General features: G+C 53.8%; 4 protein-coding genes across 4 annotated transcripts; 1 reads left to right on the plus strand and 3 right to left on the minus strand.

Annotated features, from left to right (window-relative positions):
- Positions 1 to 1,327: 1,327 nt before the first annotated feature.
- CCM_06008 (uncharacterized protein) lies at positions 1,328 to 2,993 on the plus strand (the record flags this gene model as incomplete). Its single annotated transcript, XM_006671152.1, has 4 exons — positions 1,328 to 1,426; positions 1,629 to 1,692; positions 2,144 to 2,392; positions 2,425 to 2,993. The coding sequence occupies 4 exons, from the start codon at positions 1,328 to 1,330 to the stop codon at positions 2,991 to 2,993; spliced, it is 981 nt and encodes a 326-aa protein (XP_006671215.1).
- A 1,634-nt stretch (positions 2,994 to 4,627) lies between these two features.
- On the minus strand, positions 4,628 to 8,461 carry CCM_06009 (arginase family protein; the record flags this gene model as incomplete). The annotated part of the gene is made up of 9 exons (XM_006671153.1): positions 4,628 to 5,757; positions 5,808 to 5,989; positions 6,058 to 6,459; positions 6,977 to 7,178; positions 7,239 to 7,461; positions 7,621 to 7,646; positions 7,707 to 7,991; positions 8,052 to 8,142; positions 8,204 to 8,461. 9 exons carry the CDS (start codon positions 8,459 to 8,461, stop codon positions 4,628 to 4,630), a joined length of 2,799 nt encoding a protein of 932 aa, XP_006671216.1.
- A 583-nt stretch (positions 8,462 to 9,044) lies between these two features.
- Positions 9,045 to 11,035, minus strand: CCM_06010 (mRNA splicing factor (Prp17); the record flags this gene model as incomplete). Its single annotated transcript, XM_006671154.1, has 2 exons — positions 9,045 to 10,826; positions 10,895 to 11,035. 2 exons carry the CDS (start codon positions 11,033 to 11,035, stop codon positions 9,045 to 9,047), a joined length of 1,923 nt encoding a protein of 640 aa, XP_006671217.1.
- A 207-nt stretch (positions 11,036 to 11,242) lies between these two features.
- CCM_06011 (Cornichon) lies at positions 11,243 to 15,696 on the minus strand (the record flags this gene model as incomplete). The annotated part of the gene is made up of 11 exons (XM_006671155.1): positions 11,243 to 11,335; positions 11,390 to 11,456; positions 11,520 to 11,675; positions 11,778 to 11,997; positions 12,107 to 12,224; positions 12,788 to 13,036; positions 13,143 to 14,124; positions 14,173 to 14,257; positions 14,592 to 15,089; positions 15,331 to 15,548; positions 15,650 to 15,696. The coding sequence occupies 11 exons, from the start codon at positions 15,694 to 15,696 to the stop codon at positions 11,243 to 11,245; spliced, it is 2,733 nt and encodes a 910-aa protein (XP_006671218.1).
- Between the last annotated feature and the right edge of the window lie 1,829 nt (positions 15,697 to 17,525).

A 17,525-nucleotide genomic window follows, 5' to 3' on the forward strand; every position in this document is an offset into this window, starting at 1 on the left:
AAACAGGAGCATTTGGCATTTGGCCTAGTCTTTTTTTTTTCTTTTTTTTTTTTTTCTTCATAGATAGGTAGGTATGTTTTGATGAATCTTTGTGTATCCTCCCCTCCCCCTAGCTATTTTTGGCTTTTCATGGGGCTTCTCATGCTTGAGGCATTGGTGTGATTCTTTTATGCAGGTATGCGATATATGGGGGCATATTATTTGTAACGATTGAAACGACTCGAGGGACTCGAGGGCGCATGGATGTAGTTATTTGTGGGCCGGTGGGAACCTCGTTCAGGGAGGTTGGGGCCTGTAATTGTGTCTGGCAGAGTGCTGGAGGTGCTGGAGGTGCTGGAGTTCATGCAGCTAAAAGGCCAAGGTACCTCCCTATCAACGCCAGACTCCCTCACCACCACCCGCCGGTGCCAAGCTGTCAGCAGGCTGTTTCCAGGAAACCTCTTGCCACATTGGGACGCCCGCCGTTTTTCGCTCTGGTTCTCCCAGGTCGGCCCATTTCGTCGGCATTTCATCTACATGAACAAACAGCAAACAGACCATGCTGCAGTATTCCATCACTCATCACCAACAATAATTCATCACCATTGTCGTCCTCCATCTCGCAATTCTTTACACCATCAAAAGCCGCTAGCAAGCTTTTCTGTGCACGCTTCTTCTTCGGTCTGCCGCTCCACCCTTGCGGCAAACCACCCCATCGATCCCTCGACAACCACTCCTCCATTTGCTCCCCCGGAGTTGCTCGACTGCCTTGTTGGGCAATTTGTTGCCTCTTTCATCGTTCTAGTTAGCAGCCCGGTCATTGCCTTTGCCTTTGATCATCGGCTTGACCGCAACATCGCACCCGGACCAAGTCTGCACCGCCCGTCTTCTTTATCATCGTGCGCCGCGTACCCTCTTCTCAAGTCCCGGGATCCACAGCCTCTGTCGATGCAAATAAAGCCATGGGTCTATTTTAATAGAGACCAAAAAAAAAGCATGTCCCTCTCGTCAAGGGCAGCATGCCAGACCTGTCCCAGCACGCCTAGCTGGAGGACGTGTCTCACCCTCCGATGAAACATGCCAGAAACATGTGCAGTCTGTGGCACGCAAAAAATAAAACAAGGATCGGGAAAAGGGAATTCGATACGGTGATACCCAGAATAATGGTCAATATGCTGTTTGTTATTTTCCTCTTGCTTGATTTGCTCACGGCCGGCTCCAGACTTTTGACACGGTTGAGGGGTCCCCTCTCTCTACAAACACGCCCGCCCTCGTCTCTCTCGCTCTCGTCTCTGGTCGTCAGAAACGGCCATTGGACCATGCAGCAACCACCGTCTCGACTGGCTCAATGTCTTATTCCGTCACGCCCCTGCTCATCCATGCGCCCCATGCGCCCATGCGCCCCATGCCACACACGCTCTCTCACATTGCGCGTTGCCGCGCCTCGGTATCAAGCACCCTGCTATGCCGCCGCCCGACTCCTACACACCCTCCCTGTCTTTGAACCCGTGTCCACCCCAGATTTTGGCCCATCCAGTCGTCGTCTTATTAGTCGCGACTCTTAGCCCGACCAGTATTAACTAGCATATCAGTCTCTTTGCTCCTCGACTCCTGGCTGCAGGCCGCCCATGTGCTGCTGCTAATACTAGTTAAAAAAGTCCAGATTCGCCTCCGATCCAGTTACGTTTCTGGTGGACACGGAAAACACGCCCTGTATCAGACACAATCCACCACTCACTACTTGTATACTTCATTTTTACCTATTTCCTTACTTATTCTCTCATATCCTGCCCTTCTCTCTCCTATTGCTCTCCGTCTTCTCTCTCTCTCTCTCCCGCTTTCGCTTCTCTTGCTCTGCGCCAACTCACTCCTCGGCGCCACCATACACCCATCAGCCACCCCATTGCCCACCATCTCGATTTAGAAACATTACATCGAGTTTCGAGACCTTGCCTGCAGGTTCGCATGCACGACACCCATAAACGCGGATCATCTTCCACCACCTCTACACCACCTCCATCTTACATAAATCATCGAGATTAACCCGCCCATCACTACCTCTCCCGCTCCCCCCAATGTCATCCTCGACCATGACTGCCTTGCCTACGCCTCCTCGCGCTCACAAATACCGAGGATCCAACGCTTCAGTTACCGATTATCCCAGTCCCGAGTCTGTTCATGACTCCTACCAAAGGCAACACTCTCATCACTACAGCCCGGCATCTCACTATCAGCAACAACAACATCCTCATCAACTGTATCAACAACAACCGAGCCCGCACCACTATCACCAGCAGCCCCAGCAGCAATACCAGCCTCAGCAACATCACCATCACGCAAGTTATTCACGTCAGCACTCGCGCCAACACTCGCAACACGTCGTCTCACCTCCTCAACTCCGACAATCGCAGCCGTACCACATGCCTTCGCCCCAGTCACCGTCAGGCTCGGCCCTGCCCTCGGGCATTGAGCGTCTGCCCAACGATGTTCAAAATAAAGTCTATAATGACTTGGACTACCAGTCCCTTATTCATCTGTCCACCGTGAACCGATATTTCAATCAGACCATTGACCCCCGAAGCATGTCCGACACAGATGACAAGTCTCAGTTTGTCATGAGAGCTGCCAAGGACTTTCCTCAGCACCGACCCAGCGAAAAGGGTCACGACTATAAGCCAGGAAACTTTGAGTGCTACGTATGCTTCCGAGTCCGCTCTCCGGAGCACTTTGACATGTTGCAGCCGCAGCATGCCTATGTCGACCACCACGGCCGCCTGGTGACTGATCGCGACCCTCAGCCTGGCCGAGACCGACAAATCGCTCTCCGGCGCTTCTGCATCGAGTGTGGTGTTCGCGAGGGCCTCCATGCTCCCTTTGACTGTCTCACTACTCGCACCGGCCGCGATCTTTGGGTGTGCAAGTGCCGACGGATCTGGGCCAAGCCGGGCTGCCTGCGATGCCCCGACTGCCGCGCAGACTGCCCTCTGCGACCTAAGAAGAAGTTTGGCTTTTGACGAGCGCACTATCCTGACACATTATTTTGGGGTCTTATGGACTTGTATAAGGAGCGTTGTTGCATTTTCGAATTAACATTGTTTCATCTTTTTAAATTGTCAACATTATCAGCCGGGCGGTCATAGAAAATACTGGGAAAGGGTTACTTTGAACAAAAAAATGATATCAACGAGAGTGGCAAGCTTCTGGAAAGCTGCTTATCTGGGTCTCAATATGGTTGGTTTTCTGCATGGGTTGGGTAGTATACACTGGCGAGAACTGTACAGATATGGCGTTTACGGGGGAGTTGGAGTTGCTTGTTTTCAGGACCATCTTGTCAAAATAGTCTGAGGTGCATTGGGTAGATGGAAAACATGTACGATAAAAATGAAAAACTTGTTTCCACGAGTTGATGTGCCGGCTGGTGATTCCTAAAGTAGACGGGCAGAATTGGCTCCTTGACCAACACATATCATCTCAATTCCTTTTACGTTTCAAGTCTACCTAGTTTATACATCTGCCTCTTGACGTCTTTATTCCTTTACCCCATTCCTTTGCTCTTTCCCCCAACTTGTTGTACCTTTGCGCTGCTCATCATCTGTCGTCGTCGCTCACTTACTTGCCGCTTCAGCGTCCAGCATTTACACATTTACACAACCCCCCTCCCCCAAGATAACACCACCCTGTTCCTCATCCCCCCCTCTCTTCTCACACACACACACACAAACAACATGGACACGACTGCCGCCGCCCTCCCCCCCATCAAGACACCACCACCACCACCCCCCACAGCAGCAGGCAAGCCCTTTGTCGTGCAGCCGTCGGCGACGGGCGGTCTGGGGGCCTTTGCCACGCGCGCGCTCGCGCCGGGCGAGCTGCTCCTCGAAGAGACGCCGCTGCTGGTCGTCGCCGCCCGGCCGCGCCTCTTTGCCGCCTTTGCCAGGCTGCGCCGCAAGAGGCAGCAAAAGGCCCTCCGGCTGCACGCGAGCGACCACTTTAAGCTGGGCACCGACTGGCTGGAAGCGATTTGGGACACCAACAGGTACGACGAGTTTTTTTTTTAGAATTTTCTTTTCTTTTTTTCTTCGGCTTTCCCCTCCCTCGTTGTTTTTTTTTGTTTTCCGCGAGAGAGAGAGAGCCCCTTGGATGTGGCTGATGGGATATTTGTAGCTTCTCAACGGGTAGACACCACGAGGCAGGTCTGTTTCCCATTGCTGCCCGCTTTAATCACGCTTGCACGGGGGCCGACAATGTGCACTACGCGTATGATGCGAGCCGCCGGCGCTTGTGCCTGTGGGTGGCTGCAGAGGTGGCCGAGGGGGAAGAGCTCAAGCTCTGTTATGGGAGGGGCAAGACACCGGCGTTGTTGTACCACTGGTACGGGTTTCGGTGCACGTGCGGCGCGTGCGAGGGTCTGAGTGAGCAGGAATTAGACAGTTTCGCAGTCAAGTGGTGATGTTCTTGGATATTGTTTTGGCTAGAAAATAGGACAGTTTGGATTTGGGGTTGCTAATACTGAGGTACTTTTGGCTAGATATAATAATAATTAATACTACTTGCTACTTCTTTCATTTACCGACTTCTAGGTGTTAATCCCACACAAAACGGGTCGAGTCCATGTAATGTTGAGTCTCGCACAGGTAAGGTAGGTCAGTCAGTCTCGCCATCGAAATACCCTCTGCATGCGGCCACGCGGATCTTCCGGCCCAACGGTAGGCTCAAACACCCAAGCGCCCGACTCTGCCTTCTCCAGCGCGATACCATGGCGCCCCAGCTCATCCAGTCCCTTGTGTGTATCCATTTTGCTAGCTCCGAGTTGCAGAATATCGGGGTGAATGCAGCTAAAGAGCATCGGCATTGAATCGCCCTTCCAAACCGCAACGTTGTCGCGGACGCTGGCCAAAATCGTGGCAAAGAGGTAGTATATGCTAATGGTCAAGCACAGGGGTGGGTATATCATCCAGAGCCACTTCACCTTGACGAAGTTGGCCAGCTTGGTGGCGCTGCCCTCGTATCTTGTGCTGTGGTCGTCTCCCATCCTCCCATGCCGCCGAAACTCATTGCTCAAGCTGAGAGTTAGCTGTTCCATCCAGTCGGACATGGCTGGTACTCCATCATGTATCGCTTCGGCCCAATCGGAAGAGAAATTGACTCTGCCCGCGTTGTCCTCGTACCATCCGTCTGTTAAGTTATCCATGAACCTGCGAATTGTCTGAACTGCTCTGGTCGAGATGGCATGCCTTGAGCGCTGAAGTGTGTTCATTTCCTTTGGAACATTGACAAAAACATGTTCCTCCAGGTGAGCGTTTGTTTCCACCTCTATCTGGGTTTCATTCCACAGAGCGATGACATTTTGGGTGAGATGGCCATCGTTCATGGATGTATCGTATGCTTTCATACAGGCCCATAGAGCACACTCGAATGCTGTCGAGTTCGTTTTAGACTGGAAGTCGGAGGCTGCCACTACCTCAAATACCGACAGATATGCCGTGTTGCCCTGGTCTTTTAGCGATTGGTGCTCCTTGATTGGTCGCGCCCTGAAAGCCTCGTTCCCATCGCCATGCAAGACTATGACTGAGGTACTGGGAGAAACCGAGTATGTACAGCCTTGTCCATTACACTCAGTCATGACACTTTTCGGTGTGCACTCGCCACATACAGCCAACGAAGGAAATATAGGCCAACTGCAGTTCCCAGTAGAACAAGCAGGCATCAAAACTGGGATCTCGTCTGCAATGATTCCTGTGTAAATGGCTGCTTTTGTTGAGAGTTGAAGAGTAAAACCTGCGCAAAGTTAGCAAGCAACGAGTAGAGGTAGGGTCGAGCCAAAATACTTGTGCTCTCATCGCGCTGCTCAACATTGTCCCAGTATTCGCTGCGGTAATTCGCCGGCGCCGATCGCTCCGTTTCATTCCTGAACACGATGGGCCTGGCAACGTAGTGCACCATTTGCTGCGAAAAGGTCTCAAAGCCGTGTGTGAAAATGATGATGGCAGCACCGATGCAAGACAGATGCCTACCAAGGTCAGGAGAAGGTCAGCAGAGGCCAGAATGAGGAACAAAAAGCAGAGCGCGACAACGTACAGCCCCTTCATACGCCACATGAGGGCTACGCTTCCGAGAAACCCGCGCGAGGCCTCATCAAAGAGTTTAAAGTCCTCGAGGCGGGCTACCGTCTTGGTGCGGCGCTGGTGCGACTTGGCGATCCAGATCCATGCGCACTGAGAAAGGCAGGCCTCGACGACATTGCCCATGGCGACGCGAGCCACGGTGACGAGCGCAATCACTACCATCTCCAAATCGAGGCCGGGCGACAAGCGGGGCACGAGCTTGCCGTCGTAGTACCACAGCACGACGGAGAGGATGGCGATGCTGAGCCCGCAGATGACGGCCGACTTGTACTCGTCGGCCCACCACTGGAGAATTTCCAGGGAGGCAGGCCGGCCGCTCTTCGTTCTACGGCCGAGGAGGTGGCTGAGGAGGTGGCTACCTTGGTCTGGAGCGTTGTTCTCCTCATCGGCAGCGCCATCGTGGGTATGGGTGCGAGAGAGACGGCGGTTACCTCGATTTACTGCGCTGTCAGTAGTGCAATAGTAGATAAGAGACAGGAAGCGGCTACATTTACCTGATCTGCTACTTTGAGTACTTTGAGTACTTTGAGCGTAGGCAGCGCGCAGCAAGTTTTGCCTTGTGTGACGTTCGCGTAGCCGTCGCGGTGGGGGCGTATACATATAGTACATGTTTGCAGACGTGGATGCTGAAGTGATGAGAGCAGAGAATACAGGATAGAAGGATGAAACTTGTAGAAGGTATCACGCCTATTGGACTTGGGCACTGACGTGGTTTCGCTTGTTGTGCAAGAAAGTTGAAGGAAGGTGCTCCGCTGGGTCTCCCCTACATTGTACCTGCCTGCGCTGGGGAGAGACCGCGTCTGCCGGAACATACTGGGACAAGCACGGCAATACATGGTGGAACGTGTGATGCTGGACAACTTTACAACTACACCTTGACAGGCGTAGCCACCATGAGCTCCAGGAGAGCAAAGGCGGCCTCGGCAGCTGCCAGCGCCGTCGTGGCTGCGTTGTTATCATACGGCGGCGCCACCTCGACGACATCGCCCCCGATAATCTCCAGCCCTTCCAAGCCAGCCAAAATGGTGAGGAGCTCACGCGAGGACCATCCTCCGGTCTCGGGCGTTCCGGTCGCTTTTGCTCCCTTGTCAGCAAACCATTGGGTCGTTGCGGTCCTGGTGCGCCCGCACGTACCTGGGGCAAAGGCGGGATCGAGCACATCAATGTCGATGCTAATGTAGACGCGCGTGTTGTTGACGCGTGCGCGGAGACGGTCAATGACGCCCTGGACGCCAATCAGGTCAAGATCGCGCGCCGTGATGATGTGGAAGCCGCAGTCCTTGTCGTGGCGCATGTCGCCCTGGTTGACGACCTGGGCGCGGATGCCAGCGTGGATGGACGAGTCGAGGATCAATTTCTGGGGGGGGGGTCAGCAAACGATGCAGGACAAAAATCCGTTGGTGTGGGCATAGCCACCTCTTCATGGGCGAAATGCAGAAATGTGCCGTGGTTCAAGGCGCTGCTGCTGGGTTAGCCTTCCCGTTTGTTGCTAGACACAGTGGGGGGTAGGGTAGACTTGCGCATAATCAGAGATGCCGCCACCTGATTTTTGAAATGAATCATGAGTTGGAGAACAAGTGTGTTATACCCAGTATCGCTTACCCAGCTGTGAGGGATCCCAGGTATCAATGTGGCTGTCGAAATGAATCACCGACACCGGGCCCCAATGCTTCTCCGTCACCCGCAGTGCGGCCAGTGTCGTCGTGTGATCGCCGCCCAGGGTAATGATGCGCGGCACGCTCGACGTGTTGCTGCTCCGGGCCGGCCGCCCCGAAATCTTCCTGTGCGCCTGCTCCAGCGTCTTGAGCGCATACCGGTTGTCCAGCCACGTCATCTTGGCATCTCCGCAGTCGACAATCGTAGCCCAGTCCCTCAAGGCATCGCGTCCTACATAACACCCTTGATTAGACACACACCGGCTGCGATGCGGTAGTTAACTCGACATACGGGTGTAGACGCTTAGTCCGTACGTCTTTTGGTTGCTGCCGAGCCGGATGGCAGGAGGGCCGAACCGGGCACCCGGACGGCCCGTGGTTGTCTAGAAATGACTTGTCAGTACCATACTTGATGAGTAGTCAACGGCGCGGCACTACACGGACCGTATCGTGCGGCGCGCCGAGAATGGCAATGTCGTAGCGCGACTCCTCCGAGTCATCATCCCGAAAGCAGTCTGTGACAGGTAGCGTGGCAAAGCCGGTGCCCGTGAGGAATGGCATCTGCGTCACGGCCCCGTCGTCTACATCGTCGCGGTTGAGCCAGAAGCGCACCTGCGCCGCGCCCGGCGTGTTGTAGTCGTACGCCGAGAACCCCATGACCGTCTGGGCGAGGAGCGCCCAGGCTGCCGAATGATGCCTCATGACGCAAACAGGGAGTTTTGAGTAGGCGGATCGAAAAAAAAAAGCAATAATTGATGACAAGAGAGAGTTGAAAGAGACAAGCGTTGGCGTGATGTGTTTGGTTTGGCTTGTTGCTCTCTAGTCTGTGCTTGGCATGGTCGACCACTGAGGTGGGTACGGCGCGCCTGATGTCTTACGACTCTGGGCGGCGATTGCATTCAAGTTTGGAAGAGGGACATGGAGATACGGACCGAGGAAAAGTAAATGTATTGACCTTGAAGACACTGAGTGGCAACTTGTGTGAGTTTCTGGACGTGGCGTTCGTCAATGTCGCAGGGGCGGTGTGCAGTTTGTTTTGACCGAATGAGTCAATACTGAGAGCACTGCGGACAAACAGATGCAAACAAACATGGACGGCTATCAGACAGTGTGGTATTGGCGCTGTGTCCAATTTGTATAAATATATATTAGCACGGCTGAAGCAGCCACATCCGTCTATCACGTACAAAGTTCATCTTTCCCTCCCAAGACCAAAAAGAAAACAGATGAAACGCCACAAACACCAGGCAAATGCTAAAATCGTCCATTCTCCCTTCCTCCACCTTTAATCCCAATACTTGATCTCGCCGTCCAGGCCCGCCGTGACGACCTTGCTCGTCTCCTGCGGGTGCCACTTGACGCACGTCACAGCCTGGTGGCCCGCCTTGATCTTGTGGTACATCTTGCACGTCTTCCAGTCCCAGAAGCAGACGTAGCCCGCCGAGTCGCCCGACGCCAGGAATTGGCCGTCCGGGCTGCAGTCGAGGTCGATGCCCAGCCCCGCATTGTGGTGCCCGCGGTAGCTCTTCTTCCTGTTCTGCCGGAACTTGTCCGTCGCGCCAAACACGAGGATCTGGTTGTCCGAGCTCTGGTACGCCACGTACTTGCCGCCCGGGTGCGCCGCCGCGCGCGTCATCGGGTACATGTCAGGCTCGGCAATGTACTTGATCGGCACCGGGATGTTGTAGTCCCACGCGCGCAGCGACTTGTCGTCCGACGTCGTCATGAAGCGCCGGTTCTGGTCCACAAACACAATCGTATTGATAGCAGCGAGGTGGTGGTCGTACTCTTGCACAATCTCCGTCGGCGGGGCGCGCACGTCGTACTGGACAATCTTCTTGTCCGACATGCCCGCGAGAAATTCGTGGCTGTGCGTCGGGTCCGGGTTGAACTCGACCACGTGCGGTGTCTTGCCCGTCGTAAATTTGCCCAGGCACGCACCCGTTTCCGTGTCCCAGAGCTTCATCATGCGGTCGTACGACGCCGACAGGAATTGCGTGCCGTCGCGGTTGAAGCTGAGACTGGAAATCGCCTTGCTATGCCCCGCGTACGTGCGCAGCAGCTCCCGGTCGTGGTACATGTCGCGAATGCGCACCGTCGTGTCCGCGCCGCCCGACAGCAGCAGGTGGCCCGACGCCGGGATGAAGCGCAGCGCCGTAACAGCGCCGCCGTGGTCCCGCCAGACGTGCACCTGCTTCTTCGGGATAAAGTTGGTGGTGCTGCCGGCCTCCTTGCGCAAGTCAATGTCCAGATCTTGCGGCACGTGCATGTACGTCCGGCCCTGGTAGTCGTGCTCCTGCGTGCCGTTGAACGTTGTTGTTTCGTCGCCCAATTCCTCGGCGACCTTGCGCCGCGCAATGGAAACCTCGGGAGCCTTTAGGACTGTGCCGCTCTCCACCACGTCCTCTTGTTCCTCCTCCTCGACAATCTCGTACTCTTCGTCGCTCGCCAGCGGCTCATTCTCGTCGACGACTTCGTATTCGGTCTGTTTGTACCGCGCCCAGGGACCGACATAGCTTCCTGGGCCTTCGGCTATTGTTGCGCTGCCTTTGCTCTCGCGCGAGGCGCGTACTTGGGCATCTGCCTGCTTGCGCTGGGCTACTGTCTGGTACTCGCGCTCCGGGCCGCCTCGTCGCTCAATCGCCCTATGTTTGCTGCGGAAGGTGTGCTCGGAGATAAACGTCTCCTCCGCTGTGCCGGTCAGGACTTTCTTGCGCTTCGCAACAGCCGTCGTTACCTCCTTGAAGGGATTTACTGGGCCAGCTTTAGGCCTGGAGATGTCCTCGGCGGAATATTTCACCACGGCGTGGTCAGGTCCGGCTTGCTCTCGCACGACCAGTGCATCCTGGGGCGCCATATTAGGCGGGTATTCACCAAAGTCCGCCATGGTTGATTTGGCGAGGGGAAAAACGGCGACTTTCCACGCTGCCAAGAAGAGTGTGCAGGACGATGGTTTGAAAGAAGAGCGATAGGTATTTACAAAGTTGAGCTTGCGATCGATCACGTGACCCACTTTTTTTGGGCTGTCATGCGGCTTCTTGCCCATTATATGCACTCTAAAGCCGTCCTACAAGAAAAAAAAAGAGATATGTGGTGAATGGTATCTTATTAAGTGGTGTTGCGAAATCAGGTAACCCGTGCGACGGTTGTCGAAGAAAAGCCGCCAAGGGCTCTTCCCAAGAGCTTCCCCTCAGAGCCAACGCTTACTCTACAGAATCGGCTATAAACGCCGATTGATAGCCTGTGCCAAAGCCAAGTAATATATCCCAAGCCCATAAACCTTGCAAACTCATTCTATTCCGTCTCAGCATCATTTCATTATGCCTTGACCCCACAAGAGCAAACCACGAGGAAGTCAAAAATTAATCGCGCGCCTGTTCATAAAGAAAAAACCAGGGCTGACCGCGCATGGAGAGGCTGGTGTCGCCTTCCCGGATATCATCACAAGGTGTCCCGATCGGTTGTGGAGGGCTCGTAGAGCGTTTATGCGGCCTCGTCGCGGATCAGAGCAACAATCATGCTGTAGAGGTAGAAGAAGAACATGAGCAGGTGGAAGGCGAGCTTGATGAAGGATTCCTATTGTCGAGTTAGCTTGCGTGCCAACGGCGAATTCAGAGGGATATTAAGCACCTTTTTGTGTACGTTGAGCTTGCGGAAGATCTCGGTGGCGTCGAGCAGATGGGTGTTGTCGACGATCCTAGTAGAGCGCGTCAGCCGTGGTCGTGGAATTGCGCCAAATTGCAGCACAGGCAAAGCTTACTTCTTGATGTTCCAAGCGAGGAGAGGCAGGTTGAGAATCAAAGGCAGCCAGTAACCGTTGATAAGGAACAGGAAGGTGAGGAAGCCGTGGACAGCGGCTTCGGGGATAATGTAGGTGTTAAGTCGGTTGCAGAGGTCGATAGGGTTGATGTAGTCGCTAGATTAGAGATGCGTTAGCTGGAAACCTAGGAGCTGACCGGCGGCAACAGCTTATCGCGCTAGAGGCCGAGGCCAATGAAGCTGTCAGAAGGTAACATACCACTCCAAATCACTGTACATGATAGTGAAGAAGACCTGCAGGAACAGGTTGACGGCGTTGATCAACACTGACAACAGGAACAGCCATGCTTCGCCGGACATCATTCTGACAAGGTTTTTGCAGGGAGTTGTGGGGTGCGTATAGAAGTTGCTAGAAGAGCTTTTGTTCGGGATTGCTATAGCGAGAAAGGGGAGGCCGATGGTCGTCGTCAGAGGATTGCCTAGCTGTCGGGGAGGGCGGACGCGTTAGTCGGAGCTATGGCGGGAACGGAGATGTGCGACCGCTGATGACGAGATGAAGCTAGCGAGAGAGATTTGGGGGGTCTTTACTTGAAGATCCGTCTATGCTGGAGCTTGACAGGTTACACAGGGGTGCGCGCCGCTGGTGGTGAGAAATTGGACGGAGTCGCTGAAGGTGAGAGGAGGAGGAGGAAGTCGAGGTTGGGGGCTGGTTGTCAAGACGGACGGGTTGGGTGGGGAGGGCAGGAGGTTGAAGGAAGAGTGGATGCGATGGCGATTTTTTGCCTGCGGCGATGGCGAGGGCCAACGACACCAACGGACAGGACAGGCAGGCCCTAACAAATAGGAAACTAAACGGTAAAACGGCACTAAAAGGGGTATCTATGTACCTACCTACCCAAGCTACCTACTCATTCAGGTATTACTTAATCACGCTTGAAACCGTCAGTTACTAAAACGTTGCAAACGGAAAGATGGATATCATAATGAAGAGAATTTGCAAGAGATATATAAAATATTTTAAACATTGAATAAAAACTAATTTATTGTTAGAAATTAGTTAGAGAATTTTTATATAGTTTACGCTCTAACAATTATACTAATACCAGTTTTAGAGCACTCTTAGTAGCTTAAACGGAAATATTTGAAGCTCTAGGTAGCCCCAGGGTAGGGTACTACAGTTAACGACAGCTGTGGTCTTCAGCGACTGTTGGGCTATTGCAGGAAAAGGATTCGTAGCAACAACCCGTTGCCGCTGTCGCCTGGTTGCACCATCCAAACACGCTTCAGTTCGCCAAAGCCCAGGAATGCGTGGCTTGGGCATGTTTCCACTCCTCTATCCATGACCATGTGATGACACCGGCCAGCAGATCTCCCCGACAGTCCCCCCCAAAAAGTTTCTCCCAGTCTAGCCTTGTGCCAGTAGCGTTCGACTGCCCGAGTCAGGGAGATGGACTGTCCAGCGCCACTGGTTTCCCTCTGCACTTGAGCCTTGCTTTCTCGTGAGGGACGTGAAACAGTCTGCGAATTACACGAAACACCATCTAGATTGGATAAACGCAATCTAGATTAGCCGACTTCGCAGGCCGGCCTAGAGGATAGCCACGCAGTTTGGCGGACTACTCACTCCGCCAGGCATATTCAAAGGAGCGCTCGCCACGAAGAATTCCCATCGCCTTTCCTCGGCGCAGATTCTACTCAGCCCCTCCAGATCAAACAGCTCTCCAATAGGCATCCCCCAACCTGCAAGCAAGTACTCATGCAGAAAGTAGCCCTCAACGTCCTCACCAGTCCCTCTCGGGTAAGACTTCTTCGCCGGGTACACCTCAAACGAGAGTGCGTCGCTCGCCACCGCGGCAATGCCCTCGTTCCATATCCAGCGCAGCATTTCTTCCGTGCCCTCGACACCTGCGTGCTGCGGGCTCCTGGTCGTCGCGTATGCTTGCTTGTCCGCGGCCGTCATCTTCTCGTCCCACTCCCTCGTGACGCCGATTCGGATGAAGACAATGTCGCCCCGTTTTAGCGTCACGTTTTCGTCATGAGCAATCTCCAGGAGGACGGACAGAGGAACTGCGTGGTCGGAAAAGGCCGAATACTCGATGCCGTGCCGCTCTGCGAAAGCGGCATAATCGAGCAGCACGCCCCTGCCGCAGATGCCTTCACGAGCCCAGTATTGCATGCCGATGCGCGTGTTGCTGCGGGTCGTAATCTCACTGGCAGTCACACCACCGTAGTATAATCGGCGCGTAGGATCCTCGCTTGTGGGAAACGGCGCGCTAAAGTGCCGTAATCCGTCCCACTGGGAGGACTGCTGCGGGTTGAAGATGTAGACGTCATCAAAGGCTGATCCATCCAGTAGAGAGACGATGTGGTGCTGTGTGGGCTGACGATTAAAGTTGGCGACTTCGAGCTTGTTCAAGTCCCAATTAAGGGCTATTCTCCTGCCAGTCTTGATACACGACGCAGCCGATGCCACCACATCAGGTGTGAGAAGCACAAGACGACCGAGGCCTTCCTCTTTCGAATGAACAGGTCGGTTCCATACCCGTCGGCGATCGGGTAGCTCGTCAAAGGGAACATCATGAACTCCCTTTTCCATAACCATATTTCTTTAGATGTTCAGCGATCCGACGTCACCGACGCGGTAGAACTTGCACCTCTCCGACCGAGTGGATGATAGTTTTAAAAATGCTGCGACACTGATCAGCGGCTTTTTGTCGGGGTCTCGCCCGAGGTCACTCACTGGTGGAGGCTGAAGGGCGGCAGCGTTTCAAAAAACTGATTGAGAGGTAGTGACTTGAAAATCCGACGTGCGAAATTGGAGAAAGGATGCTTTGGCTTCTGATCGTGCCACCACATACAGATATGTGCGGGGTAATATAGACTGCAGATACAGGAATATGGTGCAGAATTTTGGGGGAAAACGTGCACTCTGTATTCTAGTGATGTAATTATATTCCCTTTTTGTGTGTCAAAAAGAAGGATCCGAAAAGCGCGAGCAATTTGAGCGCTTTGTGAAGACAGTGACAGGGCGAGACAGCCCGGTGGCATTGGCAAGTTCTTGCGATTGACACACATTGGTAGTCCTGAAAGAACATGGTTGCGTAGACGAGAAAGCCGTTGAATGAGGAAAAGAGCATGCACATGACAGCCATGGAGATGGAAAACTCGCGACTTTGAAAGAGCGACACGCGCAGGAGGGGTGGGCAGTGATTCCCGGCTTCCAGGCGGCGTTCCCAGAAAATGAAGACGGTAACCAGCGCAACTCCCACGACGATGAGAGGAGGCACCCATGGTGTCGCCCATCCCACCTCGTTGCCGGTACTTAGGACAACGAGCAGGATGCCGAGCCCAAACGTGGAAAGAAAGGCGCCCGGGAGGTCGAGTTGGTCGCGCAATCGGATAGTGGTAGGGGTCTCTGGAGCCCGGTGAGGTGGGATAGTCAAAGAGCCTGCCACGCTGATGCAGGCGGCCAGAATCGCGAGGACACCAAATACCCATTTCCAGCTGGTAGACGATGCGACGAAGCCCGAGAGAATGTTACCAATCACACTTCCCAGTGGAGTGGCCGCAGCTAAACAGGTATGTTAGGTACTGCGAATAAACCGAAAAGAAGGGTAACCGACAGTAGAACGCAAAGGCGTATAGTCTCGCCTTTCCTCTGGGAAAACATTGTGCCGAGGACTCCAATTGCAGTCGGGACGTTGGTCGCTGCTCCCTAGGGATCCAGAGATTAGAACTGGCCAGGGTGCTGCATCAGGATCCCAAGAGACAAAGTACAATTCCCTGCAGGGCTCTGAAGGCGTGAAAAGCACCCTCGTTGGCGGCAAACGGCGTGACCGTCGTGCTCAGCGTCACCCAAACGCTGCCCGCGACGAAAATAGCCCTCTTGCTGAACAGGTCGGCCAGCCGCCCCCAAACGAGGAGGAAGCAGCCAAACGCGAGTCCGTAGACGGAGACGACCAGCTGCTGGCGACCAGACGGGATCTCCAAGTCTGTTGAGATTGTCGGCAGTGTAATGACGGCCGCTTGGCTAGAAAAGGTCTTTTTGGCCAGCCAAAATAACGTCAACAAGTGCAGAAGAGCAAGCTCCAGGCGCGGGGGTCTCACATTCAAGAAGCCTGCTCCGCTGACGGCGGCGACGAGGGCAATGCCTTGAGCGCGTGAGCGTCCTTTGGCATTGCTCTCGGAAGTTGGCGGGTGTAAGTTGTTCCTCTTGAGTCGGTTGAGCAGCTCGTCCATGACCACCCGTCGCCTCACTCTTACTTTCCACAGGCTGCTCTATTGCATTGTTCGGCTTGCCAAACGGACATGTTGATGCAGATTCGAGGGCGGCCATTGGCGTGCCCCGCGGAAGGATCCCAACTCAGACGACACGTGATGCTCGTCGACTTGTTTGTCGGTTGGTACATTTATGGTTACACAAGACTAAACTACTTTAATTTGAAGCTGTAACTAGTTTCAGTAAGAGAGCTTAATTGAACTTGCAACGAGGCAATTTTCAGGTCTTGGAGTACCGGCTGACTGTCTCGGCTTGCCCCGGCAGCTCGTAACAAGAGCCAGTCTCACATAACCGGCATGTCGCCATCTCTGCTGCTGGCACATGGTACAGTCCCACCACATGCAGCAACTGAACAAATTGGAAAAATACCTGTGCAGCATCTATGCAACATGAGTGACGGGTTTACCATGACCGTGGCACATGCAGTTATATCTGGAGCAACAGACTTGGTGGTGTCGTCTAAAAAGCCAGCAGCCACTATCCCCAATTGTTCAATTTCCGTTGTACATTCATGAATTGCAGTGACGCTAAATCGCCTGCTGATAGTCGACCGGCCCTGGATTAGCAAGATTGCACAACCTGCGTATGTACTGTATCACAAGGCTGTCGTGATCTACTTGTAGTATTCTGCATATAGTATTTTGAAAGGCTAACTCATGGATGGGAAGAAAACCCCGCCCAGAAATCAAACTTGGCGGAGCTTTTCGTCCATTTTCTGCGGCCTCCTAGGTTCCTGTGGGTTGAAAGGAGTTCGTTCCATGTCATCTGCGGGGTGGACAAATATGCTTTCTTTCACTATATGCTTCCGCATCGCATGCGTCTATATTGCATGCATCTGCATAATACGGGACTAGACTGCCTGCCCCTACAATATCTGTGAAACAATTCGCTCCGCCACTGAGAAAGGGGGCGATTAGGCGCCATGTCTCTTTCAGTTGGGTTTTGCTGCAGCCAGGCGCCGGGCCAAAGGTCGTTGTCGTACGACCTCAGCTCCATCATGTCATGGGGACATTTTCTAGGGCATCTTCTTCCACTGTCATATCGTAATACAAATTCACGCTCGTTGACTGCCTATTTTGCAGGCATCAAGATCCGTCGCACCGGCGGTACACTTTCCCGCCAGGCCAAACAAGCATTGCAGACATTTGGACTGGGAGATCTGGCGCTCGGGTGTGACTCTGTCTGCTGCATGTCCGGAGGTGTGATGGTTACGCAAGCAGACGACTGGAGTTGAGATGGCTCAAGAATAAGAAAGGATGGAATAAGTGATCATGGAGTCCACCACATTGGGGCACAATAGGAGTCGTGCCTCAGCTTGGGCCGTGCATGTGCCACCATTGTAAGTTATTAATGTCATATTATTCATCTTGTCATCGTATATTTGGCCGATAAGCGCCATCGGCTGGCGACGTAGGAAGAAAGGTGTGATGCGCCATCTCCAATGATTGGCCGCCTCCGTCAGAGCGACAGTCTTGCAAGACTGCATGTCTCAAGTGCAAACATACCTATGCACCGTTGCGCTGCCTATACTACTATTTCCGTATTTCGTCTCCTATTGTCTCGGGAACCAGGCAGGCCGCAGCAGTGTAGCCAGCGCCGGTATACAACCGCTCATACGGGAGGATGTGGCGTCTTTGATCACGGTCAGATGATGCGGATCTATTGGCTGTGGCGATTCGCTCGCCATAGTCTACGCTCGCCGGCCGGTAGCGGCCATCTCCAGGTTGG

Source organism: Cordyceps militaris, assembly GCF_000225605.1.
Source record: "Cordyceps militaris CM01 unplaced genomic scaffold CCM_S00004, whole genome shotgun sequence".
Lineage (NCBI taxonomy): Eukaryota > Fungi > Ascomycota > Sordariomycetes > Hypocreales > Cordycipitaceae > Cordyceps > Cordyceps militaris.